Source organism: Siphateles boraxobius, unplaced genomic scaffold (assembly GCF_051911475.1).
Source record: "Siphateles boraxobius isolate OS27281-9 unplaced genomic scaffold, OSU_SipBor_1 19, whole genome shotgun sequence".
Lineage (NCBI taxonomy): Eukaryota > Metazoa > Chordata > Actinopteri > Cypriniformes > Leuciscidae > Siphateles > Siphateles boraxobius.
In genome coordinates this window covers 19,741,552-19,765,773 of record NW_027508799.1, presented here as the reverse complement: position 1 = coordinate 19,765,773, position 24,222 = coordinate 19,741,552, and the positions used below count along the sequence as shown (strand labels likewise).

At 36.5% G+C, this 24,222-nt stretch overlaps 1 protein-coding gene across 9 annotated transcripts in view; it reads right to left on the bottom strand.

The window, feature by feature from the left end:
- The window catches only part of ppfia2 (PTPRF interacting protein alpha 2), a 163,504-nt gene that overhangs the window by 101,623 nt on the left and 37,659 nt on the right, over window positions 1-24,222 (bottom strand). The window contains exon 1 of one of the 9 annotated variants that reach the window (XM_077234141.1): window positions 3,627-4,053. The exons of 7 other annotated variants lie outside the window; for them this stretch is intronic. In XM_077234141.1, coding sequence (XP_077090256.1) covers window positions 3,627-3,707 — 81 coding nt within the window. In that variant the 5' untranslated portion in view covers window positions 3,708-4,053. Of the gene's footprint in view, window positions 1-3,626; window positions 4,054-24,222 lie in introns of those variants that run through there. One more of the 9 variants, XM_077234142.1, reaches the window with a different exon arrangement.

The window sequence follows — 24,222 nt, the reverse complement described above, 5'->3', positions numbered from 1 at the left end:
CAAATATTTACATTCAACTAAACATATAATTGTGTGTAGTTAGGATAACAATCACTCCTCATGTCATGTGTTACTGACACCAAAGGCTGTTCAATCAAACTCAAAATCATCTATCACTTGGTAGAAGGTATAGTTAAAATAAACCGATGAAATTTCACTTGCAATGAAAATAAACATGGTTTGCGCTAGTGGTGGGAATCACAGTGTACCTCACGATACTATACACGGCTCACGATACCGATAGTATCACGATACAGCAATTCTGTGATAATCAATATAAAGACAATCCTATAATGATACATCACAACATCTGTCTAACTATGAAAACAAAATGCCCATGAATAGGTTAAGTGCAGGTTTTCTCTCTTAAGTACAAACTGTTTGAAAACAGCACCAAACGTTTTTCAGTCTGTAAATTCAATTGAACATTTTATGTAAATTAAAAATTTTCAATGAGATTAGGGTGATGGGGTTGCAAGTGGCTTTGCATGTTTGTGGTATTATTACCTGTGCACTTTTCCACAGGCAATTCTTGTATATCCCGTACTCTACGTCTACATTTTGTTTGTCTCATCAAAGGTAGGCTGAAGTGGGTCCAGACTTTGGACTTAATCGTGGCTTGGGCATCTATTATTTTACTCACACTGACTGCTTTCTGCAAACCTGTTAAAAAACTCTTTTTAGGCTAGTTAACTTATGTTCACGTTTCCCTCATTCCCTCAAGGAGCCATGAAGTAGCGACGCTGGGAGCAGGAATAAGCGCCCTATTTTATTAATTAAAATATTGATATTTGGCCCCAGTGTATCGATTCTCATATCGCACAGAGGACAACAATATATTGCCCTATCGATATTTTGTCCCACCCTATTTTTCTCCAAACATACCTGATGAGAGCATAAAGAAAAATCAAGAGACAATGGCAACATCTGTTGTAAATGAATTGAGAAAATTTGTCAATTCAACTCAGGCTCATTGGAAATACCAATACCTATATGCAAATTTCACTGCAGTTTCCAGTTGAAATGAACACTATACAGGCAGTAAAACACCAACAACTTTTTCATTCCTTTTCACACAAATGATGGCAGATTATCAATCAACAAAGAATTATTTTCGCATGGTATTGAGCACAATACTTTCATGAACTCACTTTTACTATAGTGCATGGCTTGCAAACTGACATTTGCATAATCTGCTCCATATGACATATAGAATTTGCTCAGTAGCTCACCTGGTACAGCATTGCACTTGCGATGGTTACGAGCCCCGTGAAACACGAGTCACAACACTCCTCAAAAGAGCTCAAAGTCTCAAAGGAAGCCAAGAAGGCATTCTATGTAAGGGATAATCCACGGCTAACGATTTTAATGTACTTAGCATCGCGTCGGGTGGTTCTTTGCCTCCACGTCATTCAATAAAAACAGTAAATGTACAGCTAGCCATGGATTATCCTGCTTTTACCATTGTGATTTTGCCAACATTGACAACTTAAAGCTATTATTGATGTTTGCAGCGGGGGGTTTTTTACGGTTATTTCCGTCAGTTACAGCTCGTTTGGTTTAGCATTCAGTCCGCTTTTAATTAATAAATGATAGCATTTATTTGAATTAATTATCGAGAGAGAGAGAGAGAGAGAGAGAGAGAGACATACATGCCTCTGTTCAGCATCTTACTCTCTATTAACAACGAAGCTGAGAGTTTAATGCATTAAAATAACAAGGTAACCCCTCATTGCTGAGAAATATAATGTAGTGATTCAGTAGCGAAGCTATTTTATTAGTAAAAGCCGCGGGCAGCGTTGATAACGAACTTCTGTGGTCCTATATATATATATCATCCTGCAGCCTCCTTGCAAGTTTGCCAAAGACCCCTGTTTGAGAACCACTGGTTTAAAGTACAATTTTGTTTACAACTTTATTATGAACAATTGTGGTACTGTGTTTGGGCTTCCAAATTTAAATTCAGGGTCCTGAAGCAAAATCAAATCAAGACCTACTGCGGTAAACAAGTGTGTTGCTTTCAAAGCGTCTCTGCGTTGCATGCTTAGATTGTTCAGATTGTTCATGCTGTGGCTGTATCTGGGAAATAGACTGTCAGGACAGAAAAGGATAGATTGTGGCGCTTTAAATCAGGGGGGAAATCTCTCAGGATGTTTTCCATAGGGAGCACCTCTCTGCTAATGATGAGACAAGCTGATACTAATCACACATGCACAAACACAGAAACATGGCACATCACGCACACTCAAAATGAGCAAACCTAAAAACAACAGGAGGTAAACCATGCCACGGTATTTTTAGTACAGAGGGTAACCAAAAATAAACCTCTATAATCCACAAACAAATATCAATACAGATGGCTAAACAAGCATCTGCAGCACCTGTTGAAAAACGCTCAGATGAAATCATCATCTCTAAAGCTACAGTCTCTTGCTGAACTCATCAATGCCTTGGTTATCATGGCCTCCCTTTACAGAAATCAATATCTAAAGAAACTGTCCTCATTCCAATGCATGAGAATTGGGTCACAGCTGACCAGTGCATGCAATTCAGCACATCAAGACAATATACCACTGGTGCATATCGATTAAAAGAGACTGACAGTTTAGACCAGGGTAGGTTGTCACATGGGGAAGTTGGCATTATTGTTATTATTACACAAATTAACAGTTTTTTAATTATGTAATAATAATAATAATAATATGCTACACAGCGATTGCTGGTCACATAAATGGTTTGATGTTGCTACCTTTTCAATTTTGGCTGTTTTTATTAATTATTTTATCATATAAGTTCTGCTGAAACGTCTATATCATGCTGTTTAATGGCACGTTCTTATTGTGACAACATGTACCGCAATTGGGGCATGTTGTCACAAAAGATCAACGGTTTTTCATTTGTTTCTAGACAAAAAGGTTGAAATTTTTTATGGGATTTTTTTTTTTTTAAATTTAGCCAAGACATTAAACTATGAGATTATACAGAAAATTACTTTCAACAATAAATCCACCATGAGAAATATTCGCTGGAGTTAAAAAAAAAAAAGAAAAGAAAGTGTGCCCCGGTTCACATATCCATTAGGTACCCTTCGTCAACACAATAAAGATTATAGTTTTAGGCGCTATTCCGTATTAAAATGACATGACTTCTAGATTGTGTAGCATCCCAGTGGACTATAGAATACAATTAAAACCACGTTTAATTAAAATACTATCAATAAAAGCCACTGTCCTAACATGATGTATTTATAAAGCGCTCGCGCCTCCAGAGGAATGCGCGCGCTCAATCCTACTGCTGGTTAACGCCTTTAAACCTTCAGTTCAGACTTAAACAACAATATCAATATCAGACTTAAACAACATCAATATGGTGATAGTTTAGTGCTGAACTCAATCCTTAATTAGATTAAAACTGTCAACCCTGCCTATTCTATGTACAACTCTACAAACTCTGAGTGCGCATTTTTGCGCGAGCTCCTTCCGATTAAAAACGTAACGCAACTGCATGATGGATGTGTCAAACAAAAGCGACCCTTAACTGCAAACAATAATGATGATAAGAAGCATAAAGAAACGTATCAAGCAGTTTGCATTAGTTTTGGGCCATTAAACACTTTAAATACTCGCCTGGTAGGTGTAAAATCTTGTCCCGTTCGGCGGGTGCACCTTTGGGGAGTTAGTCCCCGTGTTCATGTCTGAGAAAATCATATTTCCCCCCAATGCAACGCAGAGGTGATCAGCAGTATGTCTCCAGCTGCACAGTATGAATTAAATCCTTGTCGTCAAGTTCAACTGACCAGGGATCAGTGCCTCCCCAACTGACGCTGGACTCCTCACATCCACATAGAATGAAATAAATTATAACTGCGCTCCTTTTAATGCACGCTACATGAATAATAAGTCAGTGAAACGCTGACATAATCAATCAGGGATGTGAAATGTCAGTGATATACAAAGCAGCAGCTCCATGATCACAGCACGGATGCTGTGTACCCGTGTGCTGGACCAGCCCATCTGTTCGATAAGCTGCTGCCTCCGAACATCATTATGCAGCATCATTGCCGGTAAACCAATCGGATATTCGAATCAGATGTGGGCGTGGCTACAAAAGGGACTCTCCTTGTTGATGCTCGGAGATAGTGAGTTGCATATTTATGAGCTGCGATTATATGTTTTAGGGTCCCGTAAACAAATATGTAAAAGACCTCTAGGGAAACAACGCTCCTTATTTTAAAGTATTTGATGATAACACCAGGTGCTAAGTACTTTATGACTATTTTGTAGGAGGAAACCAGGGCTACAGTAGTTGTCACTTTTTACTCCAGGATATATTTCTCAGGGTTCTTTTTAAATTAAATTAACCATATCGTTTTATATTTATAATTGTATAAAATAGTGATAGTTTCTATACTATATTATAATTAAATTAAATTAAAATTAAATTAAACTGTAAACAAATTCTTTTCATGTTTTGTCATCGCAAATTTATTCTTTTGTCAAATCAACTTTCTATTTATTAATTGTAATTCTATTTCTATTTTTCTCCATTGTATGAACTCAAATTTTTTATTTCAATGAACTCAAAATTTTAAGGCAACCAGGTAACTAACAGTATTTTTTTTACAGTAGTCACATGCACTAAAGTCTAAGCAACAGAAACTTAATTTCCACTGCTTTTGTTCAGAAAAGAAGAAGATACTGTAATTTAACATAAGCCCCATTAATGGTAATATTGTCAAACGGGGTTAGCTGTCACAGGAAAATTGCTGTTTATTTGAGATGAAAAGCTTGAAAGCCATTTCCCCCCAAAGAATTCCAATAAAATAAATAAAAAAGTAAATTGTAAGTCATCACAAAGTATAAGAAACAAAAGCTACATAGCCTTCCTAGTTTAGAATGGTGTCTGTATATGAAATATAATATAATAACAATTATAAATTAAAATACGAAAAAGCAGAAAACTTTCATGTCTTCTGCTTAGCAAAGATGTCAGCAGACTTTCAACAAAAAGACAAGCTATTACTTGTGTAAATTGACCAAAGTGGGCACAGTTAATCCGTCAACTCCGATAAACATGACCAGTTACGGGCTAACTATAAATCACAGTGGATGTTTTTCCCAACAAGCACCAAACCCATTCCTCTTCCTTCAAAGTGATCTTGTGTGGTTTGAATTGCAACGTCACAGGGAATTTTGGCAGAGATCTTTACTCTGACCTATAAGCGAAAACAAAATACTGAATGTGTGAAATAAGCACTAAAAATATTAGTGCAGAACATAAGTATTCTCTTGCAATTATTTAAGATTGTTCCAAATAAAACTGCATTAGACTTTCAAGGTCTCCACAGTCCCAGACCTGCTTTTAAAAATAAGAGTTTTTAGGATCAATATAATTGCCCAATTCACCTCTTTAAAAAAATGTCAATGCAACCATTTATGACATTAGCATTGACTTAAGCTTCCTTTCAGTTAATAAAAGAGCTCTTTTAATTCAGTGTTTCTACTGACATGGGCACACAGGAGGGACTCATTCAATTTGCCTCCATCTTGGCTTTTCTGAAAATAAATGTAGCCATTGTTGAGGAAGATAATCAAATCTGCAAAGCCTGGCTTAGCAGAAGTCCATTTACTGGACTTTATTCAATCATTTTCATATGTGCCTCTCAACATGTATGTGCCATGACAGTCAGCACACTCCTTGAACTGTACACGTCACATAAGGGCATTTATAGATTATAAACCAGTAACTAATCTGATGGGATAACCATGCGATACCTGCAGTTGACAATACAATCACAATTTGTGGTTACTAAGGTCTCTAAATGGTTTTAGCCTGATGCAATGCAGTTGCTAGCCCACCGTATGACTCTAGACATGCAGTATCTCCTTTTAAGTATGGGTTATTTCCTCTTATTTAAGTGAAACTGGAAGTAAACAGTACTGAAATTCACATCCAAAAGGGCATCTGAGGGCATTTTTTTCCATATCAACGTATATTTTGTCCTTGTCTAGAGACTAGCAATCATCTCTAAATGAGTTTCGGGTTTCAGTGTATGACTAAAATAAAGAATAATGGTGCCATTTTTATGATTTCTGTTGTAATTCTAGTATAAAGGTTTAAAACCCTTGTGAAATGTGCTTTAACGAAACAATGAACATTGTTTCCACTAATGGGCCTCAGTAACAGTCTTACGAGACAATATTACAAAGGCAGCCGAAAGATATGAACATGCTCCAATGGATTATTTCGAGCATCTCTCTAAAATCTTTCCTCCCCAAAGGGGAAGAAGAGGTGGGACAGATCTCTGCTTACAAATGTCCTGCCAGGGTACAGAGGCTTAGAGATGCACCAGATGGGGCTTCTGAGCAAACTGAGAGGACACGGAGGAGAGAGAGAGAGAGAGAGAGAGAGAGAGAGAGAGAGAGAGAGAGAGAGAGAGAGAGAGAGAGAGAGAGAGAGAGAGAGAGCGTGGGCTCTCCCCTGGGTGCCAGGCCAGGAGGCTTGGATCGTGGCCGCAAAACACGCCAAGCCTTGTCACTCTCCCTGCTATAAAAACAGCAGCAGCCTCTGCTAGCACAGATGCGTCTCCTTCACTACTGCCTGAAAAACAATTCCAGTCTAGCCAAAGAGAATTTTTTTCACTTAAATATTTCTAAACACGTGTTTGTCTTAATATCCATGACTTTGAAAAAAGTGAACATGCATGTAAGATGTGTGTTGATGGTAATGAGATGTATGTGAAAGGACTTGGACTGAAAGCTTATTGGTTGAAAAACAGCCAATGAGATCTCTCTGTGCTGTTCTATTACGTCACTAATAAGATTACAAAGGAACTCTATCCAAGACTTCCCTGGTTCTTTCCAATGCAATCATTCAGCCTCTCTGATAAAAAAAAAAAAAAGAATTCTGACGAGTCATGTGAGTCAATCTGTAACTAACTGCTCAGAATTTAAGAGCCTGGTGATTTGAGAAATAATGATGTGTCAGCTTAAAAGCTAAAAAAAAAAAAAAAAGATACAGAGACAATTGCAAGTTTAGAGAACAATTATTATTTTCAAAAAATTCTGTGTAAGGATGGTTCTTTCTGGTCATTAGTATATATACAGTATTGTACAAAAGCTTTTTACCAAAAAGGAATATTGAAAATGTCATTTAGTGTTCAAATATTTACTTCCACTATTTACTTTTCATATTGTGCAATAACAACTGTAGAACTGTATGAATTTAAATTCTCTCATAATTTGCCCACCTATTAAAAGTCTAAGTAATCCACATAACAAGCGTCAAAAAGTACATTTAATTTAGGCTTTTATTCACATATAAAACGCACATATATAGTAAAGCTCAACCTTATTTGCATGACACTCAAGGGCAAACCTCATTGCTTATTGTGTGTCAAGAAAGGAAGTTTGAGCTTTAGTTTACCATATTTGACGTGCCATGTGCATTGATCAATGCTTATAAATGAGCAAAAGCCTTGTGGGATTGGAACTAAATAGTGACTTTTCATTTTTGCGTGAACTACTTATTTAATAGAACTATTTCAAAATATATATTATGTATTTCTACAATGGCATTAAAATTATTAATCCATACTACACACAGTCATACAGTACTATACAGTATATACACTGCACAACAAGTGCAGTACAGAGATTACCACAAAAAATAGAACAAAAAAGACCCCCTCCTTCAAATTAGCTTGATCATCTCCTACACACACTCCGATCTGAGCCTTAACAGGATGTGCAAAACATGAGCTCTCACAACAATCAAATGGGCAAAACAAATCCATTTCCAGTTCCTAGGTGTTCACTGATCCGTCTGATTCCATAAGGACTAGCAAGCATCCGTGCCTGAAAACACTACACCACAATTAGAGCCACAATTAATGTGTGTGTGTGTGTGTGTGTGTGTGTGTGTGTGTGTGTGTGTGTGTGTGTGTGTGCGCGCGCACGCGTGTGTGTGTGTGTGTGTGTGTCTGTGTCTGTGGTATGGAGCAAAGCTGATGTCTAATTAAAAGGAAACATCTAACCTTTCTTTTACAAGAGCTTGTTGCAGACAGGTAAAACTGTCCTTATTAGAGTCACTGTCTACAGAGACACAACATGCCATTCCACAAATGTAATATTAACACATATTGATTCTATCAGCTAGTACCTGAATATCTCCAACACATCCCCTTATTGCTAAATGCAATTTACATGGATCAATCACAACAAATTATACAGTACAATAATGATTCATATGTGTGTTAATACAGGCTTATTCCTTCATATAGTATGTAAGATACTCAGGGAACATAAATCTCCAAAGAGTATTATTACGTGTGCCTTGAAACACTATTGCCGTCATCTAATGCTCACTTAAACTAAATCCATAAAAAGCTAATATTTTACTTAAATGTTAAATGTTATCTTTAGAAAATCTTTTTCATACTGTACATTATCATGTTATGATGCCTAAATTCACTACAATGTCTGATTTGAGTTTTTAAATGTTTTATTTAGACAATATAGTATAGAATTTTAGTTATCAGCCATAATATGGAAATAATTATAAAGCTTATCAGTTTCAGACAGAATTGTAATATTGGTACAGACAGATATTGTGGCAACAAATATGTAGTTAATTTAAAAAGTTGTGTGACTGACAGATTGACAGCTGCTTGACTGAGACAAGGGATGCGTTTTGATTTGTGCAAATAAAAAGATCTCATATCTAGCAGGTAATGTTGCCAGGGATCCAGTGTCAGCATAACATTCCAATGTAGGCAGGATATTACAAAAGGGAACAGCTATATCTTTATATTGTGAGTGCTATGCAACAATCTAAAGCAATACATCCCATTCCAAACCAAACAAACTACGCACGCCCTGAAATGTGTGTGGATTTATGTGTGAATGTAGATATTGGGGGTTTAATGAATTGTTGTATATTTTAAACCATGGCTCTGATTATGCAAACATAATCTTTTGCAACATTAGACAAATCCATGATTCTGTATTTATAAATATAGTATGCAACATAAAACACTAGTACTGAATAAATAAATGCTGCAATGTGCTACATTCCCAGTTGTTTTAATAAATAGGCTGTATGTATTTTGAGTTTAAAGTGTAGAACTCTTGAAATGTCAAATTGCTTCATTTGTGGCATAGAATAAAACAATCTGCAATAGTTACATAACACTCTTCCACACATACCTACACAAATATTGAGATCATACTCAAAACCCCCAAAAATAATTTAGTGCATGCTATTTGGTCCCCCTAAAGTAAAGTAACGTAAAGTAAAGTAAAAAAGTTAAGTTAAGTTAAAGTAAAGTAAGGCAAAAAATCGGTTGTTGACCTCAGCCAGGTTGATAACTGCCACCTAACCAGATCTAATATTATTTTTTGTGTTTTTCTCAGCGCATGTGTCTATAATGCATTTATTAAATATTGTTGAGTGATTCTGTTGAGTAAGCGCAAAAGAGTTATGGTTATGGTTGCCATTACTCAGAGGCAATAGCAGAGATCCCTTTTGACCATTGAATTTTCCAGTCATGTATTATTGGATAAAGATTTTTAAATTCACTTTGTAGGGGTTGCTGGGGTGGATTTCCATTTGTAACAGTCTGTATTTAAAGGAGCCGTATGTAAGATTGTGGCCAAAACTGGTACTGCAATCACTTTCAAATTACTGTAGAGCGGTGTATCCCCTCTCCCTCCTCCTTGACTCGAGGTTGCCAGATAGGCTGCAGGATACAGCAGGAACGTAGGCTGCTACAAGAAGCTTTTTCTGTTAATTACGTTTATGCTTCAAATGAGAGATGTTTTGCAAAGTAATTATATATCGCATAAATTTACTAATAGCGATTAGCCAAATATAATAGTAAAGATGTACGCTCGTATGTGACAGTACATTGTTAGAACCAGAGATGGGGGACTCGAGTCACATGACTTGACTCGAGTCAGACTCGAGTCGCAAATTTAAGGACTTGAGACTTGCTTGACTAAATTAAGAAAATGACTCGACTTGACTTTGACTTGAGATCCAATGACTTGAGACTTGACTTGACTTGAACTGTATGACTCGAGAATGACTTGATATACATTTATCATCGCAACATCAATTGATGAACAAAATGAAAGGAACGGAACCATTGACGCCAGTCATCAGATTCTGCGCGATTGCGTTACACTGCACAAGCCCAGAAAAAACATACATCGCGGTGAGCGCGCTAAATACAAAAACATCTCCCAGCATCGTTTCTTTTTGGATATAAACACTAGAAATTGACTATATTCATACAAGAAGATTTGCTGTACGCATAATAACTGGCAAGGGATATCGGACACGACCATCACAACCTCGAAATGTCGAACTTCATTCACCACGTCTAAAAGTAAGCTATGGCTTGTTTAACCTGTTTGTTATAGTTAATTTGACTATCTTTAAATCGAGAATATTGGTCAAAACAGCATGCCTCTTTGTACACAATTATGTTTTCAAATGTAGCTTAATGTTGTCAATATTCAAATGATAATTAATGATGTCATATGTTTTGTATAACATTTGCCACATTTCTTTTTAAATCATGCTTTAAAACCAAATATGTCGTTCTTTCCAATGACAAAAAACAACATAGAAAACTGTTAATGTTTTGTCGTGTTTTATGTTTCTCTTAAAGCAGGGTTAGATGTTATCAGGGGTTACATCTATTAGATGTTATCAAAATGCCAGCAGAATTAATATTGCACCCAAAATTCAAAATGTGGTGGACAAAATGCCCTAGTATGAGTTATTTTCATAATTATAACATATGATATTAAAAAAAATATTTCCAGAATATTGACGCGATTGCAAATGTGATAATGATTTCACAAAACAGTTCAGTAAACAAAGAGTGAATATTGTGATGTGACATTTAGACATAGCCTAATATTCCAAATATTTTCTGTTTTTGCTAGATTTCTCCAATGACAATAGTTCCAAACAAGCCACAGAAAGAGTTATGCGTATTTGTGATTCAGTGACCTAGTTGCTTAGTTCCAGAACGAATCTGCCGTTTTGAACATAAGTTAAATGAATGCTTCTATGACTCGTACATTAATACGGTAATTTGGCGCACCCTATTGGCGGTTTTAACTTCATAATTAAAAATATATAACTTGTATTAAGGGGATGCCAGTTTGAAGAATGCCTTTGGTCGCATAGGAATTATACTTTAATTGTGAATTGTTTAATACCTTTTAATGGTCTTCTGCAATGTTGAGGCATATTTATTTTTTCATGCTTTAATGTTGGCCTAATTTCAGTTACATTTAGATTTTTATTGTAGTAACCACTCAGCTATATGTGGAAATGCATATATTAAAAAAAATAAAGTTGCAAATAAAACCATAGTCCACAACTTCTGTAGTTTTAACTTATTTTAATTTATAAATTCAGTGAAATCGTCAAACGTTTGTATGACTTGCCAGTGACTTGTGACCCAAGCTACAACTTGACTTGACTTGCTTGACATAAGGCAGTGACTTGACTTGACTTGACTTGCCTTTATAAAAAATTTACTTGGACTTGCTTGAGACTCGAAGGTTAAGACTTGAGACTTGCTTGTGACTTGCACATGTGTGACTTACTCCCACCTCTGGTTAGAACAGTAGCTGTTAGTCTAACTTGTAACGGTAGGTATCTGTCATTAACGTAAGTACAAGCACAAGCCTCGGTCACTGTGTGTAATCGATATCAAAGATACAGCTATTCATTTAGCTGACGCTATAAGTGAAAGCGACCAGCTGTATTTTTTAACTTACTCTACAGTACACGTCCATAACACTAAAATATATGATGTGAAAGATTACATGTCATTCTATTATTTTTGGCTGTAGAACTTGCATGTTAAACAATAATGTGCGTGCTAATGTTGTTTTGAAACGGGCTCTGATAATGCATTGCTAATGTTAGCAATGACGACTCGCCGTTTTTATTACCCAAACAATTCCTTACCTTTTCAATTCGATGACCCACCTCCTCCATATGAGCTAACGTAACGTTACTTTGCACGAACATGCATAACTTTGTTCGACTGTCATGAATATTTGAAATGTCCATTTACATCAAGTACAAGTTAGCCAAACATAGATGAATCTTAGTTACCTGTCCAGAAATTCTTCTCCGTTTTCAGCCGTCTCCATCTTTCAAAGGCATCTCCTATACAGATCCTTGTTTTATTTAGGACGTTGTCACGAAGTATTTCGGATTCATAACGAGGTTTTTTTGGTTTTGCAACGTTAGACATTTTTTTATCCGATTCCGACACGTTTGTAGCTGCAGCTGTGGTAACTAGAGCAGAGCTGGCAACCCGGATGCCGCAACACTACTGACTTTGTGATTGGTAGATAGGTGGAGGGTGACGCATCAGACCAAAACACAACATGACAACATCAACATCAGTTGAGGGCTGCAACTTCACTTTTAAAATGACAATATCCTGGCCGGACTACTGTTGTCAGTGATATAAGTATTTGAAATTAACATGATTTCTTAATGTCTAGTGACATATCAGGGCCATTTTATGATTAATTGAAATAGATTTCTTACATACAGCTCCTTTAAAATAGAGGTCTTTATTCATGCAAAGGACCCTTGGACAAAGAAATGGTGCATTATTTATAAAAGTTAATGCTGCATTTTAAGCTTGGTCTATGCCATTTTAGTATTATCCTTTTTTTAAATCATTATTGATTAATATGGATGACCACTTTGTGCCACACAGTAAATGGTTATTAGCTAGTAAAGTAGAATTTGGTAACATAAGAGCTATATAAATTATGACTTAAGATCTGGACTAATTTCCATTACTTTCACAGGAAATTCCAATTTCAGAATTTTCTCATGTTTTCCCAGGTTGCCTCGATAATGAGAGGATGTTTTGAATCGGACTGTTAATGAATGCTACTGCACATTAATGCATATACATCATACTAATCAGAGCTGAACAGCAGGGCTCTCAGAAGAGTAACCATCAAACATTTCTGTCCTCACACGCAGCATTTCACCCTCTCATAGTTGAACCAATTCCGATTTGTTTTCCAGATTCATCATGGATGGATGGATGGATGGATGGATGGATGGATGGATGGATGGATTTAACCCTGAACTTTTCAACCAGTCAATTTGCTTTACCCAAGGAAGACAATCAGTTTTATTTTGAAACACTGCTAGTTTTAAGCTTTGCTGAGTCTGAGCTGAATTTATGCAAGTACTTTCTGTCAGAAAAACAAATTCTCCCACATGAACAAAATCTAAATTCCGGCTAAGTGTTCTCACACATACAGTACACATGCAAATGCCAAATCTTATTTTGATGATGATCAGCCTCAATCCTCTTTTTCTGCTCATTGTGTTTGGGCAAAATCGGCTTTACATAGAGATTTCACAGCACGCATGGAGCAAAGTTCCAGAGTAACAAGAGGTTATACAAGAACCCAAAAATATGAGTCACCCTCAAGTCTGCCAAATATATCACCACACATAACACATTAGAATGCAGACACAGAGTCTGCCACAATCTGGAGAGAGAGAGAGAGAGAGAGAGAGAGAGAGAGAGAGAGAGAGAGAGAGAGAGAGAGAGAGAGAGAGAGAGAGAGAGAGAGATGTGCCTTATGTCTTCCATGCCATGTAAGAGTGACCTGGTCATTTTTTTCAATAACTTATCGTTGAGCAAATATTGACAAAATTTTAATTTATGGAAAGCGTACAGTTCAGTTCTATATTTTTCTTGCATTATTTTACAGACACAAAGACTAAACATGCCCATATCTGAATAAGGTACTTCATACAGGCCTTGTGGGTAATCAGGATATATTGATTGGACGTGTGCAGCTGTCAAGCACTATTTAATAATCGCTGATTGGTAGAGGACACAGTGCACAAGCAAGAGATTCGTATTCAATTCTTGGTGACAACTCAAAAGCGCACAGCTAAAGTGGCAAGGTTGTGACAATTATATATAATTTCTTGCTGTGCTGGCAAAGCTGAATTTTTAGCATCAGTCTTCTGCGTCACATGATCCTTAAGAAATCATTCTAATATGCTGGTTTGTTGCTTCGAGAAACATTTCTTATTTTTATCAGTTTAGGAAATGAGTGTGCCGCTTTTTATTTATTATTCATGTAATGACATTCATACATTTTTGTGTGATTTCAATACTTTTTAGTGGCTATCAATGTGATTACAAAGAATTAGCTTTTATAACGATACTTCATCCCATACTAAAGTGAGAAAATACAAGACCAACTCAACTGAATAAGCAAGAATTTCTCAGGACAATCCGTGCTGATGCAAGCAATCAACATGCCAGAATAACGCTCTCCATAATCAGAGTGAGTGCCTAAATCTTGCATTCAGTGGGAAAAAATGCAACGCAAAATTGTGATTGCATATCTGGATATTGGCTAACCTCTGTCCCTTTAACCATGCTAAAAAATTGACTTCATTTCTTCCATGGAACATAAAAGGAGAAGTTTAAGAGAATGTTCACATTGCTCTTTTCCATTCCGTGAAAGTGGATGGGGACCAGTGGCCATCAAGCTCCAAAAAGAACAAAAGAGCTACATAAAATCACTGTAAAAGTAGTTTTGTGCAATATATTCTATACACACACACACACACACACACACACACACACACACACACACACACACACACACACACACACACACACACACACACATTATGTCCCTTTAAAGAAAATCATAAGAATATAATTAGTTTTTTCTTCTAATTGTGTCTTTCTAATGTTCTGAGCAAAGTTTGGTTATTATTTTGAGTTCTGAAATTGGTTATTGCACAAGTGAAGTTGTGATTTAGAACATGCTCCAGGGGGACTTGTGTTGTGTTGTATATTTGTTCTTATAATACGAATGTGTGGGTGGAGCAGCATACAAAACATTCAAACAAGCTCACAAGTTTTTGCACACAGTCAGTGAGTGACTCTCATAAACTCCCTGCCTATACTCTTTATACAAACTAATTTGAAAAGCATGCCTACGCTCAATTAAAGCTACTGTACTTCACAAGCTTATTCACTTCTGCTTTAGACCTTAGTCATTTAAGAATACTAGAAAATGAATGGGCAAATTTAGCATTCAGAGCTAAAGCCAAGTTAACAGAATCAATGGTTATATTCAAACATAATGCAGAACTGAAAGGCCATTAATTAGACCAGGCTTGATGTTTTTTTAAAAGGACAGTTAACTCTATAATTTTAATTTGGGTCATTACTTACTCACTATTATGTTTTGTCATTATGTTCATTTTGTACTTTATTTTTTTCAGTGGAACTTAGCAGATATTTTGAAAAATATTCCAGCAAGTTCTTGTAGCGCTGGGTTGAAATATTGATTACTCGATTTTAATCTAGCTTCATTTTAACAAACTGTTATCAATTCATAATAAGATTCATAATCTTTTAGTCAATGTTGTTTAGAGTTTACAGACATATTTTAAGATTATAATTGAAATATTTACAAAAGAATCGATAGCAAATCGAATTAAAACAATTCAAGATCAGAACTGAACCTGAACCTAGCTTGTGAATCAGAATTTCATCAAATCGTGAAATCTGTGTCAAAAGCCAGCCTTAATTTTTTGTCTATACAATGTAAGTCATTGGGGTCCAATGGTGTTTGGATGCCAATGTCCTTCAAAATATGCAAAGAAATTCATACAGGTTTGGGACGGCATGAGGGTGAGTAAACAATGACAGAATTTTTGGGTGGACTATTCATTTAAATGCTATAGACCATCTTAAAAATGTACGTTCTTGGACCAGCATCCTTGTTATTGGTCCTGGAACAACATTCCCATCAACCAATTAGATTTTAGGGTTAGGCCTAGGACTGGGATTTGGGCTACCATAGTGTCAGCCTGACCTAAATGACACTTAAAAACAGCCCACACTGTGGTTGGTCTCTTCCTGTCCAAGTGGTTCTTGGTCTGAATAAGCTGTGAATGTGGTTATGCAGGACTAGGGCTTGAACAACTGTAACAATAGAATTAGGAGGGCGTTTCCACTGCCATTTCCCCAGCCGGAGCAGTTTAACACTGCTGGATTATGTATGTGTGCCTGGAGACTCTAATGGCCTGAGAGGAGACGCTTCTGCTATAATGCCTGGCCCTGATCTCCATGTTCCTCTTGAGTTAGTGATCCTCATCAGCGAGAGTGATGGTGATTTAACGGAAGGAGGCGTGGGGGGAGGGATGCATAGACAGTGATGTCATTTAGACAGGTATAAAATGGCCCATGAGCTGATGGGTCACATTAGATGTTCTAAAACCTATGAGCTACCTATCTAGACAGAATTTAAAGGCATCAAATGGCTGTTCCAAAAAGGGGGCTGCATATTTATGATGCCTTCTAAGTTATCTTGTTTGTAAGGCTGCGTCACATGAATCATTCAGAGTGAAGGTAATCCCAGAATGCATTGGTGAATGGATCTGAGAGAGGTGTAGACTAGAAACACATTTCTTTTAGTACTGGAAAGCTAGAGAGAAATGTCTCTGACAATTTTAGAAATGTACAAGTTTGATGATTTGGCAATAACCCAATTTCACTGGAAAACGTAACTATTTTACGATGTGGCAATTTCGTATTAATTCATACAATCTGAATCATACATAAACGTACGATTTGTTAGAAAAGCATAAAGCTGAAGGTCCACCCCTAACCCCACCAATAAACCACTGTCACTACTGTAAACAGATTTTACAAAAATGAACGAATGAGATTGTATGAATTTATTATCCACCAATTCACCACAATGAAAAATAGTTACGAATTGCCAATAGATTGTGTTGACAATAATCATTACAATCAAACAGTTTTGATTGGCCGCAGCGTGTAGCCAGTCACAGGGAACAGCAGATTTAAGATTAGAAGCACAATCCAATGAAAAATCAATCAAACATATTAATCAAATAAATGAAAGCACTATCGATACGTGATAATCCTAATAATGGGTAAACATTCCATCACCCAATTGATATAAATGAGAAAGGCTGCTAATAGGGCTTTTAAGAGTCCCTCTTACTTTTTAGAACATTCCTAACAGTGTTGTCATGGTCAACTAAAACTGAAACTATAAAAATAAAAGCTGCAGTCTATTTTTATGCTTATTTGATTATGCGTACTTGTCAGCATATCAAAATGCTAACGTTTAGCTTAATGGGAACCAATTTAGACTAGAATCTCCCATGAGTTTTCAAATGAGGAACACTATTTATGTTGTGCAAAGCTGCTACAGAACTGTATGTATGACATTTGAAATTGTTGACTTCAGAAGGTCCCTTTCAGTCAGGATGCTGCCTTAGAAGGTAGACAAACTACAGTAAGGGGGCTACTCTCATTTAGAGGCCTTATAACAGAAGAAAATAGGAAGCACAATCAGTAAGTGATAAATAACTGTTTTCAAAAAATTAACTTACACATCTGCACTAGCACAATGCTAAGTTGCTAGCAAATCATCTGAATTGCCTTGCTTGCTTGTTTTGATTTCTTTTTATTATGTTATAAAGCACAAGTTATTGTTAACTCATGGCTTTATAAAACAATGGAAAAGCGGAATTTAGAAAGGGGGGTGCAAAGTTGTTCTAAATTAGTGTGATCAATCTTCAGCGGTGTAAAAACACAACTCTGTTCGCCTTGCCTCACGCTGGTCTGTGGGCGTCTCCATGGCAGCAGCTTTTGATTGCTTTTACTTTATTTGCAAGTTGAAAGTCATCACTCTTCGGTGGGTGCTGGGAGATCATCTCATAACTTTCACATTAATGCCCTCAAAATGATGATAAATGCATCTGCGCTCCCATTTGAAGCCCGCTTTTGGGAGAACAAGTCTTCTGCACTGTTTTTTGTGTCTGTTTTCTGCAAGATGGAATTAAAAACTCATAACTTGTTGCCAAAAGCGGGATAAATGTGTGCTTTGGAGCTGTGTAAGCAGGTGGTGTCTACACAGCGGGTGAATATAGAAATCTGAAGTGCACTCAATTAGATGCAGCTGGGGTCGAACCCATGACTCAATGATGCAAACAACTTGCTCATCATAATTAGTAGCCTACACAGCTCACACGTTTCCACGGCTACGTCCTAATTTGAATACTCATGCAGTTCACTAAAAGTGCTTATTTCGCTAATCTCGAAGTTTGTGCTTAATTGCTTTGCCATTAAATTAATATTCTGAATTCAGTACTAGTTAAGCTCAATCAGCAAACAATGTTATTTATAACAACATTTAATTACCACTTGTAAAAGCAAAAATCTGGGTTACAGGGAGGAACTTACAATAAAAGCTGTGTAAGTTAAAATAGTTTCAATAGTATAGCATCCAGATGTAAATCAGATTCAATCAAAACAAACGTTGATGTTGGCTTGAGAAAGCCAAGCCAGGAAGTTTGAGGTAGTTTAAAAGACTGCCGTAGTTTTAAACTTGAAGTTTGTTTTACCATATTGCTATCATGTTTTAGCACTTTGCTAGCATAATTTAGAATGCTGTTAGCATGCTAACATTTTTAGACATTGGTGGCATTTTGCTAACACATTGCTGACATTTTAAATATATTTAAAATGTTAACAATATTAACATATTAACATGTTTTAGCTTCTTAGTATGTTTTATTGGAAGTATGTTTTGTCATGATTTAGCTAACATTATTTAACATGTTGCTGGCTGACAGCATAGCTAGCAGTTTCTAAGTGTTGCTAGCATGTTTTAGTATATTGCTGAACATTGATTGTTGTCGATTGAGCTTAACTTGTACTACATTTACATTTATTCATTTAGCAGACGCTTTTATCCAAAGCGACTTACAAATGAGAACAATAGAAGCAGTTAAACTAACAATAGGACAACAATATGCAAGTGCTATGACCCCAGTTTAATCTAACGCAGTACGTGCATTTTTTATAAAGATAATAGATATAGTAAAGAAGATAAAGTGTTAGTATTAATGGATCAAGTGTTGCCAAAAAAAGGCCTCTTGTGCCTCTTTGAGATGGCACCACAAGACGGCGTTCACTTGCAGAGCGCAAGTTTCTGGATAGCACGTAAGTCTGAAGAGTAATGAGTTTAGGTAGGAGGGAGCAGAGGCAGTGGTTGTTCTGTAGGCAAAAGTCAGTGATTTGAATTTGATGCGAGCGGCAACTGGCAACCAGTGCAAAAAAAAAAAAAAAAAAAATCTACTAAACCCAGAACATTCCTTTAAATCAATACTACAGGGGTTTACAGTCTACAGTCATTACACAGAGCTTGATGGACACATTAAATAAAATATAGTCCACCTTGTTTGTTTAGAGGCTCTATGTATACTAACAAAACCTAAAAAGTAGCTGAAAAGTGACAGACAGCTTAGCATTGATGGTGACAACGCACCTATCTGACGTTAACCCAACATCATTCAGGCACAATACAGAGGCATGACCCCCTATACCCTTATTCACACTAAGTGCACCAGAAGTGCTGTAGATCTTCTCTCAAGACAAAGGAAATAATTTGGCATGCCACGGCTATAGCTTTTGAGTAGTGTACACTACTTTTTGAGTAGTGTACATCAGTTGTACACTTGTTATTGCGGTGCATTATGGGATTGAATGAGTGCACTGGATAATGTTCACTATGGTTTCGGACTACAAATGTCTGTCCCTTCAAATAGTGCACAATATAGCATGGGAATAAATTTCATCTAACAGTTGGGGGGGACAAAAAATATGAAATTTCTCAGGAGCAACTTGAGATTAAAAAAGGGGACACACATAATACAGGCAAAATTGTACTTTTAAGGATATGTGTACACAGAGGAAAACCGTACAACTATTATTTCGAAATTTCTTATTATGTTTTTCTTTTCTCTGTAATTTTATCTGGCCAGCAACACAAAGCGATAGTTGTTTAATAAGGTTAGCTTAATAGGTTCACCACGTGGTTATATTATAATTATTAAATTATCTTGTGTCCTCCACATAGTATTTTATGTTCTGTCTGGGACAGGACGTCTCAGAGGCCCACAGAAGATTTACAATATTAGCCTAATATCAGTTCGCACATAGGGTTATCACCATGTAGTGGGTGACTTATTATCCAACAAGCTACGGTATTAAACAAGCTACCAAACAAACTAGGTAATTTTATAATCACTAACACTGTAGACTCATGGAAAAATACATTGGTTATCATAATTTATTAATAACTCGGCATCATCTGTATTAAAGAGAAAAAAATCACTCCATCCAATGTTTAAGGTGAATAAAATAGCCTTGACAGCCTAAGGTTACTTACTGGAGTTCCACAACTACTGAAGAAGTTTACTCTCTCCCACCAGACTTGTGTGTGTATGAGGTAAAGGGGGAAAGCAGGCGGTGGACTCAAAATGTAACTTAAAACTTTTTTTTTTGCCTCTTATTTTGCGTTTGTATTGTTTACTACTTACACAATTATTTTAAGTATCTATCATTATATTATTTACATTACACAGCGTGGTTTTTATTGATATTTTTAGGGAGGACAACCCACAGATGGAGAACCCCCTGCGAAGGGACATTTGTGGGAAGTGGTAAATAGAGTGTTCTTTAATAGCAATGAATGAAATGAAGGTGAACTGTTATGACAGTGTTTACGATAAGCATCTCTTTTAACCTGATAGAGAGGGCTGTTGAGTTCGGGGCAGCTCTCTGACAGTAATGACCTGTGATTTACTGCTTTGATTTAGCCCTGATAACATGGAGTAATCTGGTAATACAGAGATATAAGAAAAAATAGAGGAGCACAATGGCTCCACCAGATGAGTCAATTAATTCTGGCTCTACACAGACATGAGCTTCATTACAGAATGTATTGCTAAAGGCTTACAGGAGATGTAAATGCTGCTGAGGCATAAGTGCAAATGAATGTTATGCACATGCAAGGAATCTGTTGTTTACATAACTGATGTTGGAATGTAACAGGCTAGCGGCACTGGGGGAAAAAAATCATAATTCATGGCGCCCTCTGCTGGCTAGTTATGATAAAGGGATACATTCTAAGAAAAGTCTGGCCCAATGAACTGTTTAAATGAAGGAATGATTAAGCCTGAATTGATTTTTAATGGTGTTTTACCTTTTAGGGTTGGAAATTACCAGTAGCTTTTTACTTTTTTTTTTCTCAGGATTTTCTTCTTACAGTGTAGTTTAAAGTTCCAAACCTATATGATTTTTTTTTTTGCAAAATATAGAATGTATTTTTTAACATGTTTCTGTCTATACAATGAATGAAAGTCAATGGGGTCCAAAATAACACTGCACCTCATTGTCTTTTCCTGTATGAACTTATAAATTAACAAATGGTCAAGACTGGAGATGCTGCATTATGTCACGGTTCTGGTGCGGGTTGAAGAAGAGTCAGAGTCAAAAGGCTCCAATACAAACGTTTACTAATATATACTTCCAAACAGGTACAAACAGGCAGACGGGTTGACGGCCAGAAGGTTAACTCACACAAAAACACTGTAACATTAACAAGAACCCACGAGGACTGACTGAACTGAAGCAAACTAAATACAGATACAAATCAAACATAACGAGGTGAAGACAGGTGACAAGGATGATGAAGACGATGAACAGGTGGGAAATTGAGGGTGAGAGTTCAGGTGTGGAGACAAGGAGGATTCTGGGAAGTGTAGTGCAGACGATGACTGTGACACATTATACTATCACAATCAATGACCTACATAAAACAATAAATATAAAGTATGCTGTTGCAAAATTATATATATGTTCTCTGTAACTCATTAACTAAAAATAAACAATAAAAAAAAAAAGTATTTATATATATATATATAAACTTGCATTCCTCTTTGTGAGCTCAAGATGGCAGAGTAATACCAACAGTGCGAGTCCCTTTCCAAAATTCAGCTGTCCACTGCAAAAACTGAGTGTCAGGGATTTTTAATGTTTTCATTTATTATGCTCTGCGTGCAAATTGATTTGTGGCTATTAATAACATAGGCACACATTACAAGAATGTCCTTGTTACAATAGATGTCCCGTGCCCCTTTAAGACCACGTATATGCACTCTTTCACATCTAAATTAAATTTCGTGCTTAAATTGTTTTACGGAAATGGATTTTCCGTAGCTTGACAGAAAAGCCACGTGAAAATTCCATGAGGTAAACTCATTTAGCCATTGTACTTTGAATGACCCATTGTATGAGAGCTATAAGAAGCTCTCAGGGTTCAGATGCTAATGAAACTGCTGATGTAAAAGGTATAGTACTGTCTGTGTGTGTGTGTGTGTGTGTGTGTGTGTGTGTGTGTGTGTGTGTGTGTGTGTGTGTGTGTGTGTGTGTGTGTGTGTGTGTGTGTGTGTGTGTGTGTGTGTGTGTGTGTGTGTGTGTGTCAGTCAGGTAGGCTAAAAATCGTATCTAAGAGTGTGTGTAGGCCAGTGCAAACCCACTTCACATACTGTACTTCCTTTTGTGGGAGTTTACGAGTTTGGGGGGACTATTCCAGTCCAGTAGAAGTATGTTTATTTATATCAGCAATAAGTCCCACTGTGTGGTCTATGGAAGTCTATATCCCAAAAAAAAATCTGACAAAGAATACTGTCCACTGCACTGAGCACATTTTCCAAAACTTAACACATCAGCATACTAGAAAAAGTCATTTCTACAATATCCAGTTCCTGTGGACGTCACAAGTATTTTTCACAGCATTTGAGTCTCTCAGAGCACTTCATTATCGCATGCCCTGAGTCAAAGGCAAAGTTTTTAAAACTTATTGATTGCTATAATGATCATCCCCTTCCTAAAATATATTAGTCGCTAAAGGCCTATAATTTCAGACCCATTTGTACTGAATAAGAAATATAGTACAAAAGATATTTAAAGACTATACAATGTTTGCAATCTTTTATATCATCATTGTAGTGAAGCCATTCATTCATATTATCTGGGAAATGTTTCCTTTTAGCTTAAATAGGGATAGTTTGCCCAAAAAATGCTAATTCTGACATGATTTACTCACCCTAAAGTTGTTCCAAACCTGTATGAGTTTCTTTCTTCCGCTGAACACAAAAGAAAATATGTTGAAGAATGTCGGTAACCAGAAAGTTGATGGTAAAAATGGAAAAAAAAGAATACTATGGAAGTCAGTGCGTCCCATCAACAACGTGACATTGGTTACAGACATTCTTCAAAATATCTTCTTTTGTTTTCAGCAGAAGAAAGAAAAACTCATACAGGTTTGGAACAACTTTAGGGTGAGTAAATCAAGACAGAATTTGCATTTTTGGGTGAACTATCCCTTTAAATGATTATATTATAACTGTGTGTGTGAGTGTGTGCATGTGTGTGAGTAGGGACTCAAGATAAAGAGAGTAGGGACAAAGAGAATGGTCTCTTACCTTTTCCCAGGAGGTGAGGGATGATCAATGAAGGTGAGCCATCACCGAGAGAAAGAGACAAAAAATAAAGTTCAGAAAAATGTGAAATGTGAAATGCCATCAACTGAATATCATTATGATAAGTGTCAGTGTTTACAACAAATGCTGTTTTTCTCCCCTCGTTTGGAGTCAGTCATAACTGAAAGTCAGATGAAGTGAAGGATTCAATAACGTGTGCGTCTTTATAAACCAATAGACTACAAGACCCAGCTCATAAGAGCCAATCATTAATATATCATAAATCATTATAAATAATTTTTTCCAGAGCAAACTATTTTCAGAGGGTAAAAGAAAAAAAAAAGGAAATATTTCTTGTCGTTTCAGCAGTTATAAGAGTTTTACTCAATCTTCTTTAAAACTTTACAAGGCCCGCAGGAAGTTCCAGCAGCAGATTGTCCTAATCCACTCATCTCAAAAACAAGCATGTCTATGACTTCCCACAATGCCTCTGAAGTCTGCCCGTCCCATGACTTCATGATAAGAAAACATTTTGCACAGTGACCTTTCCTCCAGCCAGACCATCAAGTAACGGCACGTTGATCCACAAAACACTTCATTGTATATCACTGTTATGATACGTTCGGGTATTTTAGCTAAATGCTCATTGCTTTCATTTGGGCCATTGACTGATTGGGTCGAGAGATCAAAACTAAGAAAATGCAGAATCAGAAAGAATGAAGAAATTTGGACGGAACCTCCTCTTAACAGCTGGAGTCTCAAAACTAGCAAACATATGACAAACACTCCACAGCTTAAAACACTGAA